This window comes from Hyperolius riggenbachi, chromosome 6, assembly GCF_040937935.1.
Source record: "Hyperolius riggenbachi isolate aHypRig1 chromosome 6, aHypRig1.pri, whole genome shotgun sequence".
Lineage (NCBI taxonomy): Eukaryota > Metazoa > Chordata > Amphibia > Anura > Hyperoliidae > Hyperolius > Hyperolius riggenbachi.
The window spans coordinates 249,917,529-249,936,136 of record NC_090651.1 but is presented as its reverse complement, the minus strand read 5'-3'; the positions used below and the strand labels follow the sequence as shown (position 1 = coordinate 249,936,136).

Below are 18,608 nucleotides of genomic sequence, written 5' to 3'. Positions count from 1 at the left end.
ACGGCACAATTGGATAACAGCAAATAAAAGATAAAGCAATACAGCAATAGATGACACATATCGAAACAACGAAGCCTCATCATAGATAGCCAGATGTGCCCCCCTATAGATAGCCTGATGTGCTGCTATTAACGCTTCTGCACTTCTCTGCAAAGGGAGGGAGAGAAGCAGGAGCACTTCAGGCAGCCAGCGAGCCACCTCTCACGCACATGGGGGTACAGCGACTGTGCTGAGTGCTCTCACAGTGCTGCGCCCAGGGACGTATGTCCCCCCTGCCCCCCATAGTTACGCCTCTGCCTTAACTGACACATAGTGGTTTAATGCTATCTCACTATCATGTGACTCTGACACAGCACCCCACTTACAAGCTGGAGAGACGAGGCATTTAGCAGTTATGTGATTTAATTAATGGAAAGGTGAATACATTTCCTAAATCAGGGATTAAACCAGTGAAATCTCTGGGTCAAAAGGATCGAGGATGAGCTTCACTTTTTCAGTAACTCAAAATAGACACTGTCTGGTAATACATATTTTCCCTTTACTATTCCTAGAGATTACACAAGAGAAAAGAAATGGAGCATTACGTAGTAGGACAGTAGCATCAGTGAAACACTGGACACTTCATTGAATTTCAGCTATCATCCATGAATAGACTTCCCTTTGTTATAACCGTTATCACAAACTGATACAGAGTGCGCTCTGTGAAACTTGTGTAATGCCTCCTAGTCATCATCATAGTTCGTGAACCACAGCTAAGAGTCTAGGAGAGACAAATATTCAATGGGATTATTGGTGTTTGTATAACAAGCATGAGTTGCTTTTGTTGTAAAAGTTTAGAAGATGCCTTGTAGTTGCTCTTCTTGTGATGTGTGCGATGGTATAACTAGCAGTAAAATGTGTTGTATAAATCGCCATGAAATTGTTTACAGTGATCCATTAGACATTCAGAATGAACATCTATTCTTCACTGCATTTTGGACAATTTACCCTTTGCTAACAATCTTGGCCCTGTTAATCCTGGCACTGGTGGATGAAGTGTGATTTCCCAGGGTGTGGAATCTAAGTCACTAGTCTTCTTCAGAGTTTCCCACATAGGTTCATGCTACCCCTGATGAGTGGCAGACTACTTTGTTGCTAGTGATACTAAGGGTTACCCAACCAGAGAAAAGAAGAATAAGAGGTCAGCCCCTGCAATGAGGAGAGGATAGTGTCAGGTGACAGGGCGGACTCAGGGCAGGCAGCTAACAGAGCAGGGTCTAGAGCAGTGATCCTCAAACTAAGGCCCCAGGGCCGAATGCGGCCCCTGAGGCTTTTTCACTGGCCCCCCAAACACAAAATGTATAACTTATAGATGTGGCCCACTGCACCTTTAAATGTCGGCGGCCCACATATAGAATAGCAGTGCTGGCATCACCCATCCACATACTGTAGAAGCCAGCGAGCAATCATTTGCTGGCTTCCAATCCAATTCTGTATCAGGTGACACTGCTGTCAATGACTGAATGGCTGCTGCTGGGAGTTCTCCTCCAGGCATGACTGGAAGGGAATCAATACCTAGACTCAATGTAATGTTTTTCAACATCAGTTTATGTATGTTCCGGCCCTCCCAGCAGTCTGAAGTATGTTGACCCGGCCCTTGACCGAAAAAGTTTGGGGACCCCTGGTCTAGAGGATGCCTGGATTAAGGACTGATTGCTGGCTCAGTAGGGTCTGGGGGATGGCTAAGAACAGGACTGGCAGCCTATAGAGCCGGGTCTGAATTAAGGATGAGTACAGAATTGGCTGCTAGCATAGCAGTGCTTAGAGGATGACTGGAATTGGGACTGGCAGCTGACAAAAAAGTAAGGTCTGGGATCAAGACTGGTGGCTGGTGACATGGAGCCTGGAGATCAAGTGTGGACAGCAGGTCAGGCAAGATCACTTAAGTCACGCCCCTGCAACACCCCTGATTGCGCCCCCTTCACACCCCTAGTCACGCATACCATAAAGATTTCATAAGAAAAATATGTTGTTTTATAATGCAAACCACACTGGCCCTTTCTATCCTGTTTCATTTTTCTTCATATTAACATTTTACAATTAGTAATATATCAATTTAAATGTTGGGAATAAGGTTTAGAGTCAATCAAACACATTTTTAGTAGAGAAATATATATATATTTACATAGAAAGAGAGACAAAGTCCTGAAAGAGGGACAAATGAGGAGTAAAGAGGGACAGGGCTCCCAAAGAGGGACTGTCCTTCCAAAAGAGGGACAGTTGGGAGCTATGTCTCAAGTGCTCTCAGTGTTAGCTTTAAATGCTTTGTTGTTTTGCCAGTTCTATATACAAAGCCCCCTGGCTGAATTTATAAGTTAGAAGCCTGCACCAAGCATACATCCCCAAAGACCTTGACAGTGGAGGAGCCGTGCTGTCCTGGAGAGTGGAAGATGAAAGTAATGGCATTTACTTTTATTAGCAAATAAAAATGTGGTAGAGTGAACTCAGGCTTTAAACTACGGTTCGGACATTATATTTTGACCAGAAACTAGCCCGGCTAGCCATGAGCAAGAGTGCCTGTGCACCTCTTAGGGCTGGTTCACACAGATCTCTGCCCCGTGTTTACACCGGCGTTTGGGACTTGGCGTTAAACGCTTCCATTCAAGTGAATGGGAGCATTTGTATCGGGGTTTTTACCGGCGTTTGCAAAAATATGGTGTTCCGATCCCGATTTTCACTGGCATTTGAGATTTGAGGCGACCCTGGACGCTTCATGTAGCATCCTGGGGCGGTTAACTGCCGTGGCTAATGCTCTGTACTACTATATATGCACATTATATGTACAAATGAGTTATCTCTATGAGGTTTGTGCAAAAAATATTAGTTATTTTAGTATTGTACTGTACACGTCTTCGTTTACAGGATAGTGTTTAATTCTTATAAATATGCAGATATACCTTAAATTGTAATCTGAGCGTTAATATAACTGTCTATACAGGAACAGCTCTGTACAGGGGCGTAACAGTAGTCCCTGCAACCTCCCCCACAGTAGAGTATAAGCGCAACAGAGCTATGTGACCATATTTACCTGACCCCACTACCTTGCATTTCCTCTTCCTCCCGGCAGCCACTCGCTCTGTGATGCATACACGGCTCCTGCATGTCACATGATTGGGAGCCATGTATGCAGCACAGAGCTAGGGGCTGCTGGGAGGAAGAGAATATGGATGGCAGAGGGATCAGTTAATTATGGTCACATAGCTCTACTGTGGAACTACCTGCGGGTCTTAAGCTGGCCACTAACGGTCCAATTTCTAGCGAAAAATTCTGATCGGACGAAAAATCGTTCACTACACCATCAACTAACCAATCATTGCTTCCTATCTATCACGACCACCAAGAAAATCCAAATTTTCGTTCGATGAAAATTCATTCGGGCGACATTTTTTTCACCCGTTCATATTCGATTGTGTCCACCAATGGAGATTATTTACAACCAATCCGATCAGAATTTCTGATCGCTTCGAACGATTTTTCGCTAGAAATTGGACCGTTAGTGGCCAGCTTAAGAGTTTCTTGATTGTCAGACAAAATGAGCAATGGAGTACATTTGAGGCTGATCTGACATAATTATATTGTAAACCAGGGTCCAATTTACCATAAGGCACTGCAGCTCACTCCCCTCCCAGAGTGCCTCTCTCACTCCTTCCCTATGCAGAGTCCTGAGCAGAGCATAAATGAGAGGTTACTCACCAAGCTCTCAGCATTCCACTGACGAGATCTCTCTTCAGTCAGGGGCACCTCTAGCTACTGAATGCTGAGGGTACCTCTAGCTCCCTAATACTTAGGGCCACCTCTAGCTACTTAATATTGAGTGTACGTCTGTCTACCTAATACTTGGGGGCACCTCTAGCTACTTAATATTGAGGTTCCTCTAGCTACCTAATACTAAGGGGCACCTGTAGCTACCTATGATGGGCAAGGGAGAAGTGACAGCTGGGACAGCTAGAACACTTGTGGTGCAGTTCAGCAAGTGTTTGTAGGTCAATGGAGGGTGAAGTCTAAGATGCCAGGACATCTGTGCCTATAGGCTTCTGTGAGGTAAATCCAGGCCTGTTGTAAACACAGAGTTATCCTTTAAACTATTGTCCCTAGGGGCTATAATTGCAGAAAGCCACATCAATGCAAATACACCGTATACAGAATCATTATCACATGTAATGCATATGCAATTATCGCCTCTATCTCTCTCTTACTCAAAATACTTGCCTGTCGTGCAATACAGCTGTATCGAAGTGTGTGTCACGTCGCTCATGTGTGTGTAGACGTTTCGTAGACTCATACACATACCATTATCGTTTTTCATATTTTCAGCCACAAAGCAGGAAGAAAGCAAGTGGAAAACTATCAGCAGAAAGAACTGAGAAAATGACAGTCTCACAAGAGAAGATTGAAGACAGCAGGTAGGTGCGAATCAGTATTTCTGTCGCTCAGCTGGATCAGCTTCCCCCCTTATGCTGTGCTTACTTTCCCTGAAGCAAGACCACTTCTGACTGAGACTTCTATTCTGGGAAATAACAGTATGCCTTTTCCAGAACAAGATCGCATCTCCCTAGTACTGCCTACTTGGGAACCCCCTGTTATCCTGTGTATTTTACACTGGATTCTTTGATAATGAGATAACTAGAAACACTATCTATCTTTTAAGTGTTTAATAGCACAACTTCCCATTTCTGCTCAGTATGATTTTGTTGGACACCTAGGAATGCGATTACAAAAAAAAAAAAAATCTATTACTTATATATTGTTGCAAAAAGTCTTATATTGGTTTCTCTGTAGTGCCTAATGGGAAATCATATCCTGCTCTTTGCCATAATAGAAGTGTAGATGGGAACCTGTGTCTGTTTCAGCATAGATGTACCAAGAGAGCAGTATGTATTCTATGGTATAACTTTACCATGAGGAAAAAATAGGAACATTGGTACAGTGGGTATCTCAAATGCAGATTTGAAAACAAGATATTAAAGCAGATCTGAACTCAGAACTTCCTCTCTGCTCTAAAAGATAAGCAACAACATATTTACATTTAGGCCTTATTCACATCTAAAATAGCAATTGGCGATGCCAGCGTTGTGCGATTATTTTTAGAGCCTCCCAACACTTACCTGCGCTTTGCGATTTTTTGTAAAGCGCTTTTTTTCTAAGAGCTTTTGCAGAGCAATTCATTTTTTCACTTCCTGACGCAAGTCAAGAAGTGAACTCTTTGACCTGGAAAAGAATAAATACAATGTAGTTATTCTTAAAAGCACTGGGGAGATCACTATACAAAGCGCTTTTTCAAGCGATTTTAAGCGATTCCCCTATAACTTCCATTGAGGGAAATCGCCCCAAAAATGGTACAGGCAGCGCTTTGGTGAGCAGATCGGAATCAAACCGCTCATATATGAACACTCTCATAGGGAATCATTTGCCTTTATGAATGATGACTGTGGCTGTCAGACTCCTGCAATGCATTGTAGGACTTGTAGTTCCTTAACAGCTGGAGAGCCAAGTTTGTAGATCACTTGGCTAGTGCATCACAATAGTGTACGCATGTCTATGGGGGGAAGGATTTGCAATTTATACATCCTCACCCTGGGAGATCTGTGGCCTAGAAACTGCCCTGCTGAAACAAATGCCGTAACTCTGAAACTTCTGACCATAATTTGTACCAGCAGAAACCCCATTTCACATAAAACATGACATTTGAACTCTTGACCCCTTCTCATAATCTCATCTTCATCACTAGGTATGGTCCGTGATATGCTAATTAGTTTAAGTTGAAGCAAAAATCACACCAATTTTTTGCAAATGCAGGTTGGCAATGGACCAGTTAAATACAGCAGCTGCTGCAACTCCAACTCATAAAGTTTTGTAAAATTTGCATCAACTCAGAGTTATTAGCATCCCATTGACCCTATTCATCACCATAGTGATTATGTGACATCTACGTCTACAATGGATTTTGCAAAAAAAGGTATAGATTGGAGATTTCGAGTTTGGTGAAAGCAAAGGAAGCTGGACCTAGGTTAATGAATTTACATATGGCAGTAATGGAGTGGAACTCTGAGCAACAGATAAATACACAGATTGTTGTAAAAAAATTAGAAGAGGTAGATATCTAGGTAGCAACAAGCAATATATACCTTACATACTAAAAGTTGTAGTAAAAGTCTGTAAATTTAAGTCTGAATCATTAAATAAAATTATAGGGGTCGACTTATACACGAGTCTTATGCAACACTGAGCACACTGAGTTATGTGTGTACTAATAGTGACATTCCCATTTGCAGCAATTTACCCAGTAGTAAGTGACACTTTCTTGATAAAGGAAATAGCCAAGATAACATAGATGTGAAAGTCCTGGCCACAACAATTAACAAGGAAAGGGGCAGGGGTAACTACTGGGCTGCAGGAAGTTTAATGAATAATTGCTGCACTTTGGGGCCTTGAGGGGTTATATTGGCTGAACTTTAGGCACAGGAGGGGTTAATGGCTGAAATACTGTAAACAGTGCAGTCATTAACCCCTCCAGGCCCCAAGTGCAGCTGTTAATTCTTCCTGGTCTCCAAGTGCAGCCATTAACTTAGCTGGGTAGACTTATACATGAGTCAAAAATAAAATTCCAGCTTAAAGGACCACTATCGCGACAATCGTAAAAATTTTAAATACATGTAAACACATGCAAATAAGAAGTACATTTCTTCCAGAGTAAAATGAGCCATAAATTACTTTTTATCTATGTTGCTGTCACGTACAGTAGGTAGTAAAAATCTGACAGAACCGACAGGTTTTGGACTAGCCCATCTCCTCATGGGGGATTCTCAGGGTTTTCTTTATTTTCAAAAGCACTTAGTGAATGGCAGTCGCTCTGTCCAACTGTCAACAAAGTGTGCAGCAAGCAGGGAGGCTGCCCAGCATCTTTGTATAAATCCTTTATGGGGAGTGTCTTTATAAAGAATAAAGGCCATGCTAAGAATCCCCCATGAAGAGGTGAACTAGTCCAAAACCTATCGGTTCTGTCAGATTTCTACTACCTACCGTAAGTGACAGCAACATAGGAGAAAAGTAATGTATGGCTCATTCTACGCTGTAAGAAACATATTTCTTATTTGCATGTGTTCACATTTATTTTAAATGTTACAATTTTCGCGATAGTTGTCCTTTAAGTGGGTCGAATATTTGAATATATAATATACATGAGGTCGACTTATATTCCAGTATGTACGGGAAGTGGCGTAGCGGTTAGCTTGTCACGCTGGGTCCCCGGTTTGAATACCAGCCAGGGCATTATCTGCAAGGAGTTTGTATGTTCTCTGAGTGTCTGTGTGGGTTTCCTCTGATTGCTCCGGTTTCCTCCCACATTCCAGTAACATACAGATAAGTTAATTGGCTTCCCCCTCAGAATTTGGCCCTAGACTACGATACCTACACTATACAATATAGACATATGACTATATACAATTAGAGAAAAGAAAACCTTATGAAATAGCACCACTCAGGACAATTTTAGAAAATATCAAAATATATACATCTTTATTGTATCAAAAATATTTGTAGATCAACAATACACTTCACAAAGTATGGCGGGAGTTACCCCGCTTTTTCAAGGAGAGAGGGAGACACTGGTGTCTCCAGCGGGGTAACTCCCGCGAAACTAGTGGGTCCGTTTGAGGGGACCCTCCGTCTCTCTCTGCCTCCGCTGTGCCTGTCTCCTCCATTACTTCACCTGGCTAAGTATTGATTTATTCTTCCTTCACTATAGGCTGCCATTTCACTTTCACTGGTCCTGCCTATCATTACTTGCTGATCACATTTTTTCAAGTTATGCTTTCATCCTTAGTTATAGAGATTTGTGCATTTATTGTGTGGTATTGTTGATTTTATGATTAGCACAGCTGTTACACTGGTATATTGAGGTTGTCTCATCTTACACACACCAATACATCAATACTGAACCCGGGTTCATTCCCATTAGGGCTCATGCACTGAGCCCTTTGAGGATTTATTTTCTCATTCATATATATTAGGCCTTACATATTATACATTATATATTATGCATGGTGACAATACCTCTCTTTAGGCAGAGAATTGTATGGTTCTGGTTCCCAATTTTTAATTGTTTTTAACTGTAAATACTTTGTGAAATGCATTGTTGATCTACAAATATTTTTTGATACAATAAAGATGTATATATTTTGATACTTTCTAAAATTGTCCTGAGTGGTGCTATTTCATAAGGTTTTCTTTTCTCTAATTGTATATATCCTGCTTAGACCCTAGCACACTGCAGGTATATGCGGGAGTAGCGGACACACCTTTTGAATAGACATATGACTATGGTAGGGATTAGATTGTGAGCTCCTCTGAGGGACAGTTAAGTGAGAAGACATACTCTGTACAGCGCTGCGGAAGATGTCGGCGCTATATAAATACTAAATAATAATAATAAATAAGTGTTTACCATTGTATACCTATTCTTGGAGTTATACTTTAAATTGCCTTTGGTCATGCTGTTAAACTTTCTGTATAAAAATCTAGCATTGCTGTGTAGCTGCTAATATAAGCAGCATGTGGATATTTAGGACAGTTCTCTGTGGTTAAATATAACTTCCATTTGGAATTTTAGAACGTGCTGCTGTCCTGACCTACATTTACTTTTGCCTTCAAACTTTTCTGTTATGTGACATTCCACACTCTTCTGTCTTCCGGCAAGCTTATAAAAGTTCTTAAAATTATTTTTTTCCTTTAACAAAAATAATTATTTTAAAGGGACCCTGAGCAGAAGCATAAAATTAAAATCTGGACTTACCTAGGGCTTCCTCCAGACATCCTCTGGGTCCTTTCCGCGGTCCCGCTGGTGGCTCTGGTAATCCGGCGACTTTGGCTGAAGTCACGCATGCCCGGCCCGTGCGCACATCCAGCGTGTCATCACACCAGTCGTCGTAAGCATCCGCGCATGCACAGGACACTTACAGCGACCGGCATGATGATGCGCCAGGTTGCGCGCATGGGCCTGCAATAGCGACTTAAGCTGAAATCGCCAGATTACTGGAGCCATGGAAGGGACCCAGAGGATGCCAGAAGACCTTGTGGGCTACGGGGGTCTGGTGGAAGCCCCAGGTAAGTCAAGATTTTAATTTTATACCTGTGCTCATGGTTCCTTTAATTCCATCTGAATGTTTACTAATATTGTTTTATACCATTGTCTCATTTATTTGAAAGTAGCAATGTTTTGGTTTAGTGCAATACCATTTATTTAGGAGGAACAGCTATTTATATTTGATACAGAGGCATGTATACACTGTGAAATAATACTTATGGCCGTGGCTTCTTTTAGAGGTAGGAAAGACCAGTGGCATAGCAATAGAGGATGCAGAGCTTGCAGGTTGCAACCAAATCTGGACACCTGACCCAAAGGCTCACAGGGCCCACCTTCAGCCACTGTATTATCTCTTCATTGGTACTATGATGGTAACAATCACCTCTCTATGTGTTTGAATAGATTATTCCCCTCCTCTGCTCAAACCTCTCTGACACTTGGTAAGTTTTGGTGCTCCATATCAATTGTTATGTATAGAGTGCTTAAAGTGTACCTGAGAGAAGGAATGAGAGAGATTTCCTGCCAGATCACTGGGGCTGATTGCAGCTGAATGGAGACGCATCGGTGCTCATGGGGCTAGAGGAAGCCCTGGGTAGGTATACAATCTTTCTCATTCCTGCTCTCAGGTTTACTTTAAAGAGGAGCTTTAACCCAGGATTGAACTTTATCCCAGTAGCTAATTTCTATGTTAATCACAGTGCCCTTTCAATTGACAAAACACATGAGCTTTGAAAATCGGGTCACAGCACATGTAGTGTGTAAGTTCTCTTACACTCTTGTCTTGAGACCAGGCCCAGATTTACATCACAGGAGCCTATAGGCACAGATGTTCTGGCACATTAGACTTCACCGTCCATGAACCCACAAACCCCCACTTAACCGCACCGCAAGGGTGCTGGCTGTTCCAGCTGTCAAACAAACAAAACAAAACAAACAAACACAGAATTATTATTATTATTATTATTATTTAGTATTTTTATAGCGCCGACATCTTCCGCAGCTCTGTACAGAGTATGTAGTCTAGTCACTAACTGTCCCTCAGAGGAGCTCACAATCTAGTTCCTACTATAGTCATATGTCTATGTATGTATTGTGTAGTGCATATATTGTAGTCGAGGGCCAATTTTTAGGGGAAGCCAATTAACTTATCTGTATGTTTTTGGGATGTGGGAGGAAACCAGAGTGCCCGGAGGAAACCCACGCAGACATGGGGAGAACATACAAACTCCTTGCAGATGTTGACCTGGCTGGGATTCGAACCAGGGACCCAGCGCTGCAAGGCGAGAGCGCTAACCACTACGCCACCGTGCTGCACAGAACACTTATATCGCGCTTTTCTCCTGGCGGACTCAAAGCGCCAGAGCTGCAGCCACTAGGACACACTCTATAGGCAGTAACAGTGTTAGGGAGACTGGCCCAAGGTCTCCTACTGAATAGGTGCTGGCTTACTGAACAGGCAGAGCCGAGATTTGAACCCTGGTCTCCTGTGTCAGAGGCAGAGCCCTTAACCAGTACACTATCCTGTCACTTCTCCCTTACTTCCTTTGCCCATCATAGGCAGCTACAGTTGCCCCTTAGTATTAGGTAGCTAGAAGTAGCCTCAGTATTAAGTAGTTAGAGGTGCCCCCAAGTATTACATAACTAGAGGTGCCCCTGACTGAAGGGAGATCTCGGCAGTGAAATGCCAAGAGCAGGGTGAGTCTTATGAGGACTCTGCAGGGAAGGAAGGAGGGAGGCATTTGGTGAGGGGAGTGAGCCGCCTTTCCTTCATCAGGCGCCTGTAGCCATGTGCCTACAGTGCCTTATGGTAAATCTGGCCCTGCTGGGGACAGTTTGGAGGGAAAGCCATTTAACCCACCAGTACGTTTTTGGCATACTGGAGGAAATTGGAATGCCTGGAGGAAACCCACTAATATTAGGCACTATGCTGCTCATAACTACAAAATAAAAAGGAAAATTTTTTTCAGTACTGAACATAATTATGTAACAAAATAATAGGCCCAGATTTTCTCTAAATGACTCTGAGTCTCCGTTTATCTGGCTTACAATACGAACGTGCGTTCGTATGGCTGTGCTGTTGCACAACCCTTTGTCTGCCTGTATAATCCAATTTCTGCTTGGCGTGTGATAGCTTTTTTTCCTCCCGTCAGAAAATAACACCTTGGAGCTTCTCCTAGAGTGTCAGTCAGGCAGCTGGAAATGTTATATTGAAGAATGATCACGCTGTCTGTGGACACATTATCACTGAGACTTTCAGGTCTGCCACTGCAAAGCACCCGGGAAATGTCATCCTGACCTCTGACTCCATCATTCATCCTGTAATCTGTCTGTGCCTTAATAGCAGACCAGCACCCATTGTGTCTTGTACTAAGAAGCTCAGCATGACAACTATCCTGCTAATGTGTCATCCTGTCTGGAAGCCTCACTGAAAAGATTTCTCTGAAATGAGGCAGAAAATAACACAGGAATTTTCCAGGATTCACTCTTCTGCATAAGTGGGGATTTTTGCCCTGGTTACATAATATCATTTGCATTGCCAGGGGCAGTATACCCCTACGACAGGCGCACATATTAAAAACATCATTGAAGCCATTTATTCATTCATTAAAAAAGGTTAACCATACATTTAAATACATCTACTATAAATATCTGAGTGTGATTGATGACACGCTCCATACAGCAGCGCTCAGGCTTGAAGGAGGGGAGCAGCACAGTTGAAGGAGAGGAGCAGCACCGTTGAAGGAGAGGAGCAGCACTCAGGCTTGAAGGAGAGAGGCAGTATAGTTGCTGCCAATTTTATGCTGTGAGTTTTCATACAGAGATAGAGAGAGCACAGAGATGACTCGTCAGTGTGCCGCTACTCTTCACTATTCAAGCACCATACCCCATAAAAAATACCATCTTTTCCCCAAATCTGTCCCAGTACTAAGCTAATTTATAGATATAAAATCGGAGTGTGTGTGTACTGTATGTATGTGTGTATGTGCCGCCATCACTTGAAACCGCTTTAACCGATTTCAATAAAACTTTATATACAGGTCCCTTACTACTTGGGAAGATAGATTCTGGGGTCTCACGCCCCCTGCACATCTTGACGGAACCACAAACAGGCAATCAGATTTCACCAGATTTCACCAATTCAGGTCAATGGAAAAAATGTAAAAGACTGCTATTCTTACACTAGTGCAGACAGCTATTACCGGTAATTTTCAAACCGTTTTGTAAGTCCAAGTTGCAACATTTTTAAAGGACCTCTTTCACGAAAATCTTAACATATTAAATTCATATAAACCTATACAAATAAGAAGTACAGTACGTTTCTTCCAAAGGAAAATGAGTCATAAATTACTTTTCTCCCATGTTGCTGTCACTTACAGTGAGTAGTAGAAATCTGACATTACCGACAGATTTTGAACTAGCCCATCTTCTTATTGAGGGGGGGGGGGGGGGGGTCTCAGGGTTTTCTTTATTTTTAAAAGCACTTAATGAATGACAGTTGCTCCGTCCAACTGCCAAAAAAGTGTGCAGCGAAAATGGAGGCTGGCTAGCATCATTATCAGGGCCGGTTTAAGCAACAATGGGGCCCCAGGGCAAAATAAACCTGGGGGGCCCCCCCAACATATACCCCGGAACAAAAATCGGCATTAAGAGACCTTTTTTGCAGCTGGTATAGTCAGGGTGTGAAGCCCCAATCGGTCGGAGCTCCACATTCTGGCTATTCCAGCCTGCATGGGGGACAAGGGGTTAAAAAGTTTCAGGAGGGGGGACCCCACAATTTTTTTTTTACATTCCCACACTCTAAACATTAAAAAAAAAAATTGGGAAAATAGGAAAACATGCCAGGGATCTTCATACAGCCATATTGCGGCTGTATAGCGATCCCTGGTCAAAGCGCTGCGGCTGCGTATAGACCCCCTGGAAACCCCGTCAGGAAATTTATTGCGCTTTCGTTTGATGCATGTAAAATTACACGACCGTTAGGTTTGCTACTAAAAGTGACATTTACCGCATTTAAAAGTATACTTTTTTTCCTTCGAAACTTTAAAATCGATTTTCTCAAAAACTATAAGGTCTTTTTGAAAAATTGTTTTTTCCTCTTATTCCTAATGATCTCCTTAACATACCCTGCAAATTTAGGGTTTCTAGCATTTAAGGTGGATTTGCTATTAACCATTAAAGTCGGCAGGTTTTTAAATGTGTTTTTTTTCCCTTTGAAACTTTAAAATCGATTTTCTCAAAAACTATAAGGCCGATTTTGAAAATTTTTTTTCCTCTTGTAGCCACTGGGGGCCCCTACAAGCTCTGGGGCCCTGGGGCAGCTGCCTCCTTTGCCTTAATGGTAGCGCCGGCCCTGATCATTATATAAATCTTTTTCAGGGAATGTCTTTATAAAGAATAAAGGCCATGTTGAGAATCCCCTATGAAGAGATGGACTTGCCCAAAATCTGTCGGTAATGTCACATTTATAATACTTACTGTGAATGACAGCAACATAGGAGAAAAGTAATTTATGGGTCATTTTACTCTGGAAGAAAATAATCTAATTGGTTGTGTTTTAAATTGTAAGATTTTGACGACTGTTTCTCTTTAAAGAAAACCTGAACTGAAAATTAAAAGTCAAAATAAGCATACACAACTCATACTTGCTTTCATTGTAGTCTACTTCTCAGTGTCTTTCTCCTGTCCTGCGTCCTGTTTGTTCACTGTGATCAAGGGAATTTTCCGTCCTCCATTTTGAAAATGCCCATTACCCATACCAGCTTCCTGGTCAGCACACAGTTAAACTGTAACATCGCCCACTTGAGCCATAGGGAAACATGGACATTACCTGGTACATCAGTTTTCCTTTCAGCTATAACTGACAGCAACTGACATTTTACTGACAGCAACTGATATATTTCAGATCTGACAAAATATTGTCAGAACTGGAAGGGATCACTGTAAGAAGAAAATGGTGAGCTTCTGAGAGGAACTGATGGCAAGGTAACTATGTATTGTTCATTTGAAGTTACCTCATGTGTTTATTTTAAATATTTTTACTCAATACAGGTTCTCTTTAAGCCTGTGCTGCTCCATTGTACTTAGTTTTCCAGTACAACAACAGTTGATTATTTTCCACTCGACACTACTTGGAATTTGTAATGATCAGTGATCAGTGTGTAACAGTTGGAAATAATTTGTGCAATTAAACTTAACACTATGTAAGAGTTATTTTATACTAAGCATGATTTTTCTGTGTTTTCCAATCACATTCAAATCACCAGTGGCGTAGCTAAGGAGCTATGGACCGCGTGCAAGTTTTGCATTGGGGCCCCCCAAGCATGCTATCTATACCAATTGATCCGGTTCACCAAAACTAATAACGGACAACCACAGTGTTAGAGGGGCAGGAAGGGGATGGGGAACAGCTTGCTAATGAATATTATCATTCACCTTATCTATAGAAGTGAATTTTATCAGCACAGGACCAATAAAGAGCTAATACTGTGGTTGAGCCACCCTGGCCCAAGGGCCCTGATGCGGTCGCTATCTCTGCACCCCTTATTGCTACGCCACTGCAAATCACAAAACACAAAGACATGAGAAAAATAATGAAAAGGATCCCTTTTATACTAGTGCGATCCGATTTTTGTGATCACAAAAGTCCTGCATATTGCATGTCTTCTGCATTTCTCCTTGTGTTTCTAGCATCCAGTAAAAATTGCAATTGCAATCGCAGGAAATCTAAAAAAAAAATAAAAAATCACATTGTACAATTCACATTGCGTTTTGTGATTTGCGGTAAAAAGAGCCTTTAAGCTGGGATCAAGGGATGGCTGATTTCTCAGAAAATGGAAAATTTACCGTACTTTTAAGACACAAGAATGATTCTGGTCTATGTTTCTGATCTTTGCATAACAGAACATGCTTTGTAGCGGTTAATGGTATACTAGATCTCTATTCAGGCTGCAGGAGCCAGGTGCAGTTACCTGACTATAAGTTGTTAAAGAGGAACTTTGGGAGAAATGTACTTCTTATTTGTATGTGTTTTAAATTTTAAGATTTTTGCGACAGTTCCTCTTTAAGCCTAGTACGCATGCTAGATGAAACCAGAGATTAACCCAGCGGATCTATTCCACTTAGAGCTGGTCAAGACATTGCTCTCCCCACTCACCCCACCAATAGCAGGAATGGACCTCATTGAAATGAAAACAATTCCTAGTTGATGCAAATTTTATGGCAAATGTATGCAGCTGAAACGCAACCTGTAGTTAGAGGAATATGGAGGCTGCCATCTTTATTTTCTAATGAACAATTTTTGAAGATAAATTAAAAGCTAAATTATAGGAACAAGCTTGTCATCGTCTTTTGAAATCCATCAGATTAAAAGCAGTTAGACGCACATTGGAAGCTCCGCTGCTTCTTACGTGTCTGTCTGTTCATGGTAATCACATTTGCTTCTTTTTCACGTATTTAAGTTTGCTGTAAACCTGGCTGCACATTGAAAGTGGCATTATTTACTTTAGCTGCTATCTTTGTGTTAGCCCAAGGAGCCTCCAGTATATAATCAATGCGCTGTGTGAACACGCAGAATCTGCTGGAGTTCCAGACAATTAGGTCACCTAATGCACTCGCAGCTGTCTGATGCATTGATCTTCAGTGCTGTCTGGAGCAGGACATCCTTCTAACCTGCAGCAGGCTCCCATTCATTAGTATCTTGGAAGAGCAATCCCCTGCAGTGACGGCCATGTCAGCTATCTCCTTTCTTGTTATTATTACAGGCTGATTATTTATCGCTGCTACACACGTCTGCTATAGCTTTTATGCATGGCACAGTATTCAGTCTAAAATATTTACATGGCTTATGATTGCAAATGCTTAGCCGTGTGAAAAGCAGAACCAGCTCTTGCTGCTTATTATTACCATAGCTCATCATGTTATTATAAAGAAAAAATCCAGCTGTCATTTGTGCGGAGTGCCTTGCAGAATGCAAGGTGTGTTTGTGTGTGTGGTGTGTGGTGTATGTGTGTGTGTGTTGGAGGGGGGGATTGGTTTCTGTGGCAACACAAACACTTTCTCCCAAGGATACAGGTGTTTTCTAAAGTTCTGTACAATGGCATAGCAATAAAGGGTTCAGAGGCTGTGATCGCACCTGGTACCCTTGGCCTATGGTCCCATGTTGGGCCCTCTTGCAGATGCTGTATTAGCTCTTTCACGGTGCTACAGTGTTAATGACCACTTCTATATGTAATATGAATGGTGGTAATCATTAACATGCCAGTCCTTCTACTTTGCTCACACTATCTTTATTATGACATGCAATTATTATACATACAGTGCATGGTAGCCCAGGATAAATTTACTCTGGAGCACATGTCTCTGTAGCTATACCGCTGGTTGTGTATATACATTAGGTAATCAATGCACCAGTCTAATTATTTATGGCTGTATTAGACAGCTGTTGTGTGTTTGCAAAAGCATCACACCTCTCCTCTAGAGCTGACCCTGTTTGGGGAAGAAGCAATTAGCCATGTTGGAATTTTTTTTTTTGTAGACTGCTGTTAAATCCCCTTGCAATACAATATGGCTACATGTGCTTCTACTCTCCCCATTGCAGAAACTATAAATGCTCAGAGGTTAAGAGTGTATGCTTGTACAACAATCTCTGGTCTTAAATAAAAATGGCAGTCAAAAGTTCCTTTACAATTTTTTAGTGGGGAGATGAATTAAACCTTTAGCACCAATTTAATGAGAGTGCTCCAGACCAATATTTTAGCATATTTTTTTTCTTCTTTTTTTTTTTTTAATATTTCCTAGCTTCCAATTAGTACTGGTGTAATGTGTAGGTATGACCATTTGTCACTAGGGGGCAGTGTGAAACAATAATAAAGGACTTATGTTTTCTGTTTCTGTATCTTATGTTAGCAGGGAGAGATCAAGCATTCCAAGATAATTACAGCACACCACATTCTGCCAACTGAAGTCAAAAGCAGTGCACTTATCTCAAACAATATAACTCTTTTATAATATAACCTTTTAGTTAGTGGGGAGAAGGATTGTAATCTCTGTCAGGTTTTAACTGCCATCTTGTGGTAGCCATATATCTAGCGATGTATGGGCAGATTTGACCAAGAGACAAAGCTCTCTCTTATCGAATCTGATTAGAGAAAGATCTGTCAGCTGACCATATACCACAGGTGGATTTCAGATCAATGCATGAAATCAGCATGAAATCTCTTGGGAATCGGCCTTGTGCGCCAAATACGTCCGCCTTGCCACCCCTACGCTGTCCCCAGGGCCGGCCTTAGGTTTCACAGCGCCCTGAGCGAAACCTGATTTTGGCACCCCCCCTTTCAGCCTCTTTGCGCGTGCACACACACACACTTTGCTCCCCCCAACCTATCTACCCCCCCCCCATCCCCTCCCCTGGGCAATCCACCACACACAAAATTACTTTTTTTTTTTTTTTTTTTTAGGCACCATCATAGGTGCCCATATAAATAGAGGCTATAAGTGGAAATCTGGCCACCCACAATGCAAAATACAGATGCAAACAGTAGGCACTTATTTCCACCCATGTAGCTGCTGTTTATATGGGCCCATGGCCCGCATCACAATTGTCAAATGCATGCATACACACACACAATCTATATACACAGCCACCCGCTACACACGCACACAATCTATATACACAGCCACCCGCTACGCACACAATCTATATACACAGCCACCCGCTACACACGCACACAATCTATATGCACAGCCACCTACTACACACGCACACAATCTATATGCACAGCCACCTGCTACACACGCACACAATCTATATGCACAGCCACCTGCTACACACGCACACAATCTATATACACAGCCACACGCTACACACGCACACAATCTATATGCACAGCCACCTGCTACACACACACACAATCTATATGCACAGCCACCTGCTACACACGCACACAATCTATATGCACAGCCACCTGCTACACACGCACACAATCTATATACACAGCCACACGCTACACACGCACACAATCTATATACACAGCCACCCGCTACACACGCACACAATCTATATAGACAGCCACCCGCTACACACGCACACAATCTATATAGACAGCCACCCGCTACACACGCACACAATCTATATACACAGCCACACGCTACACACGCACACAATCTATATACACAGCCACCCGCTACACACGCACACAATCTATATACACAGCCACCCGCTACGCACACAATCTATATACACAGCCACCCGCTACACACGCACACAATCTATATACACAGCCACCCGCTACGCACACAATCTATATACACAGCCACCCGCTACACACGCACACAATCTATATACACAGCCACACGCTACACACAATCTATATGCACAGCCACCTGCTACACACGCACACAATCTATATGCACAGCCACCTGCTACACACGCACACAATCTATATGCACAGCCACCTGCTACACACGCACACAATCTATATACACAGCC

At 42.2% G+C, this 18,608-nt stretch overlaps 1 protein-coding gene across 3 annotated transcripts in view; it reads left to right on the top strand.

Annotated features, from left to right (window-relative positions):
* MORN1 (MORN repeat containing 1) overlaps window positions 1-18,608 on the top strand; it is a 565,248-nt gene that overhangs the window by 371,721 nt on the left and 174,919 nt on the right. For 2 of the 3 annotated variants that reach the window (XM_068240670.1, XM_068240671.1), the window contains exon 12: window positions 4,354-4,442. In XM_068240670.1, the coding sequence (XP_068096771.1) occupies window positions 4,354-4,442 (89 nt within the window). Of the gene's footprint in view, window positions 1-4,353; window positions 4,447-18,608 lie in introns of all 3 variants that reach the window. The other variant, XM_068240672.1, reaches the window with a different exon arrangement.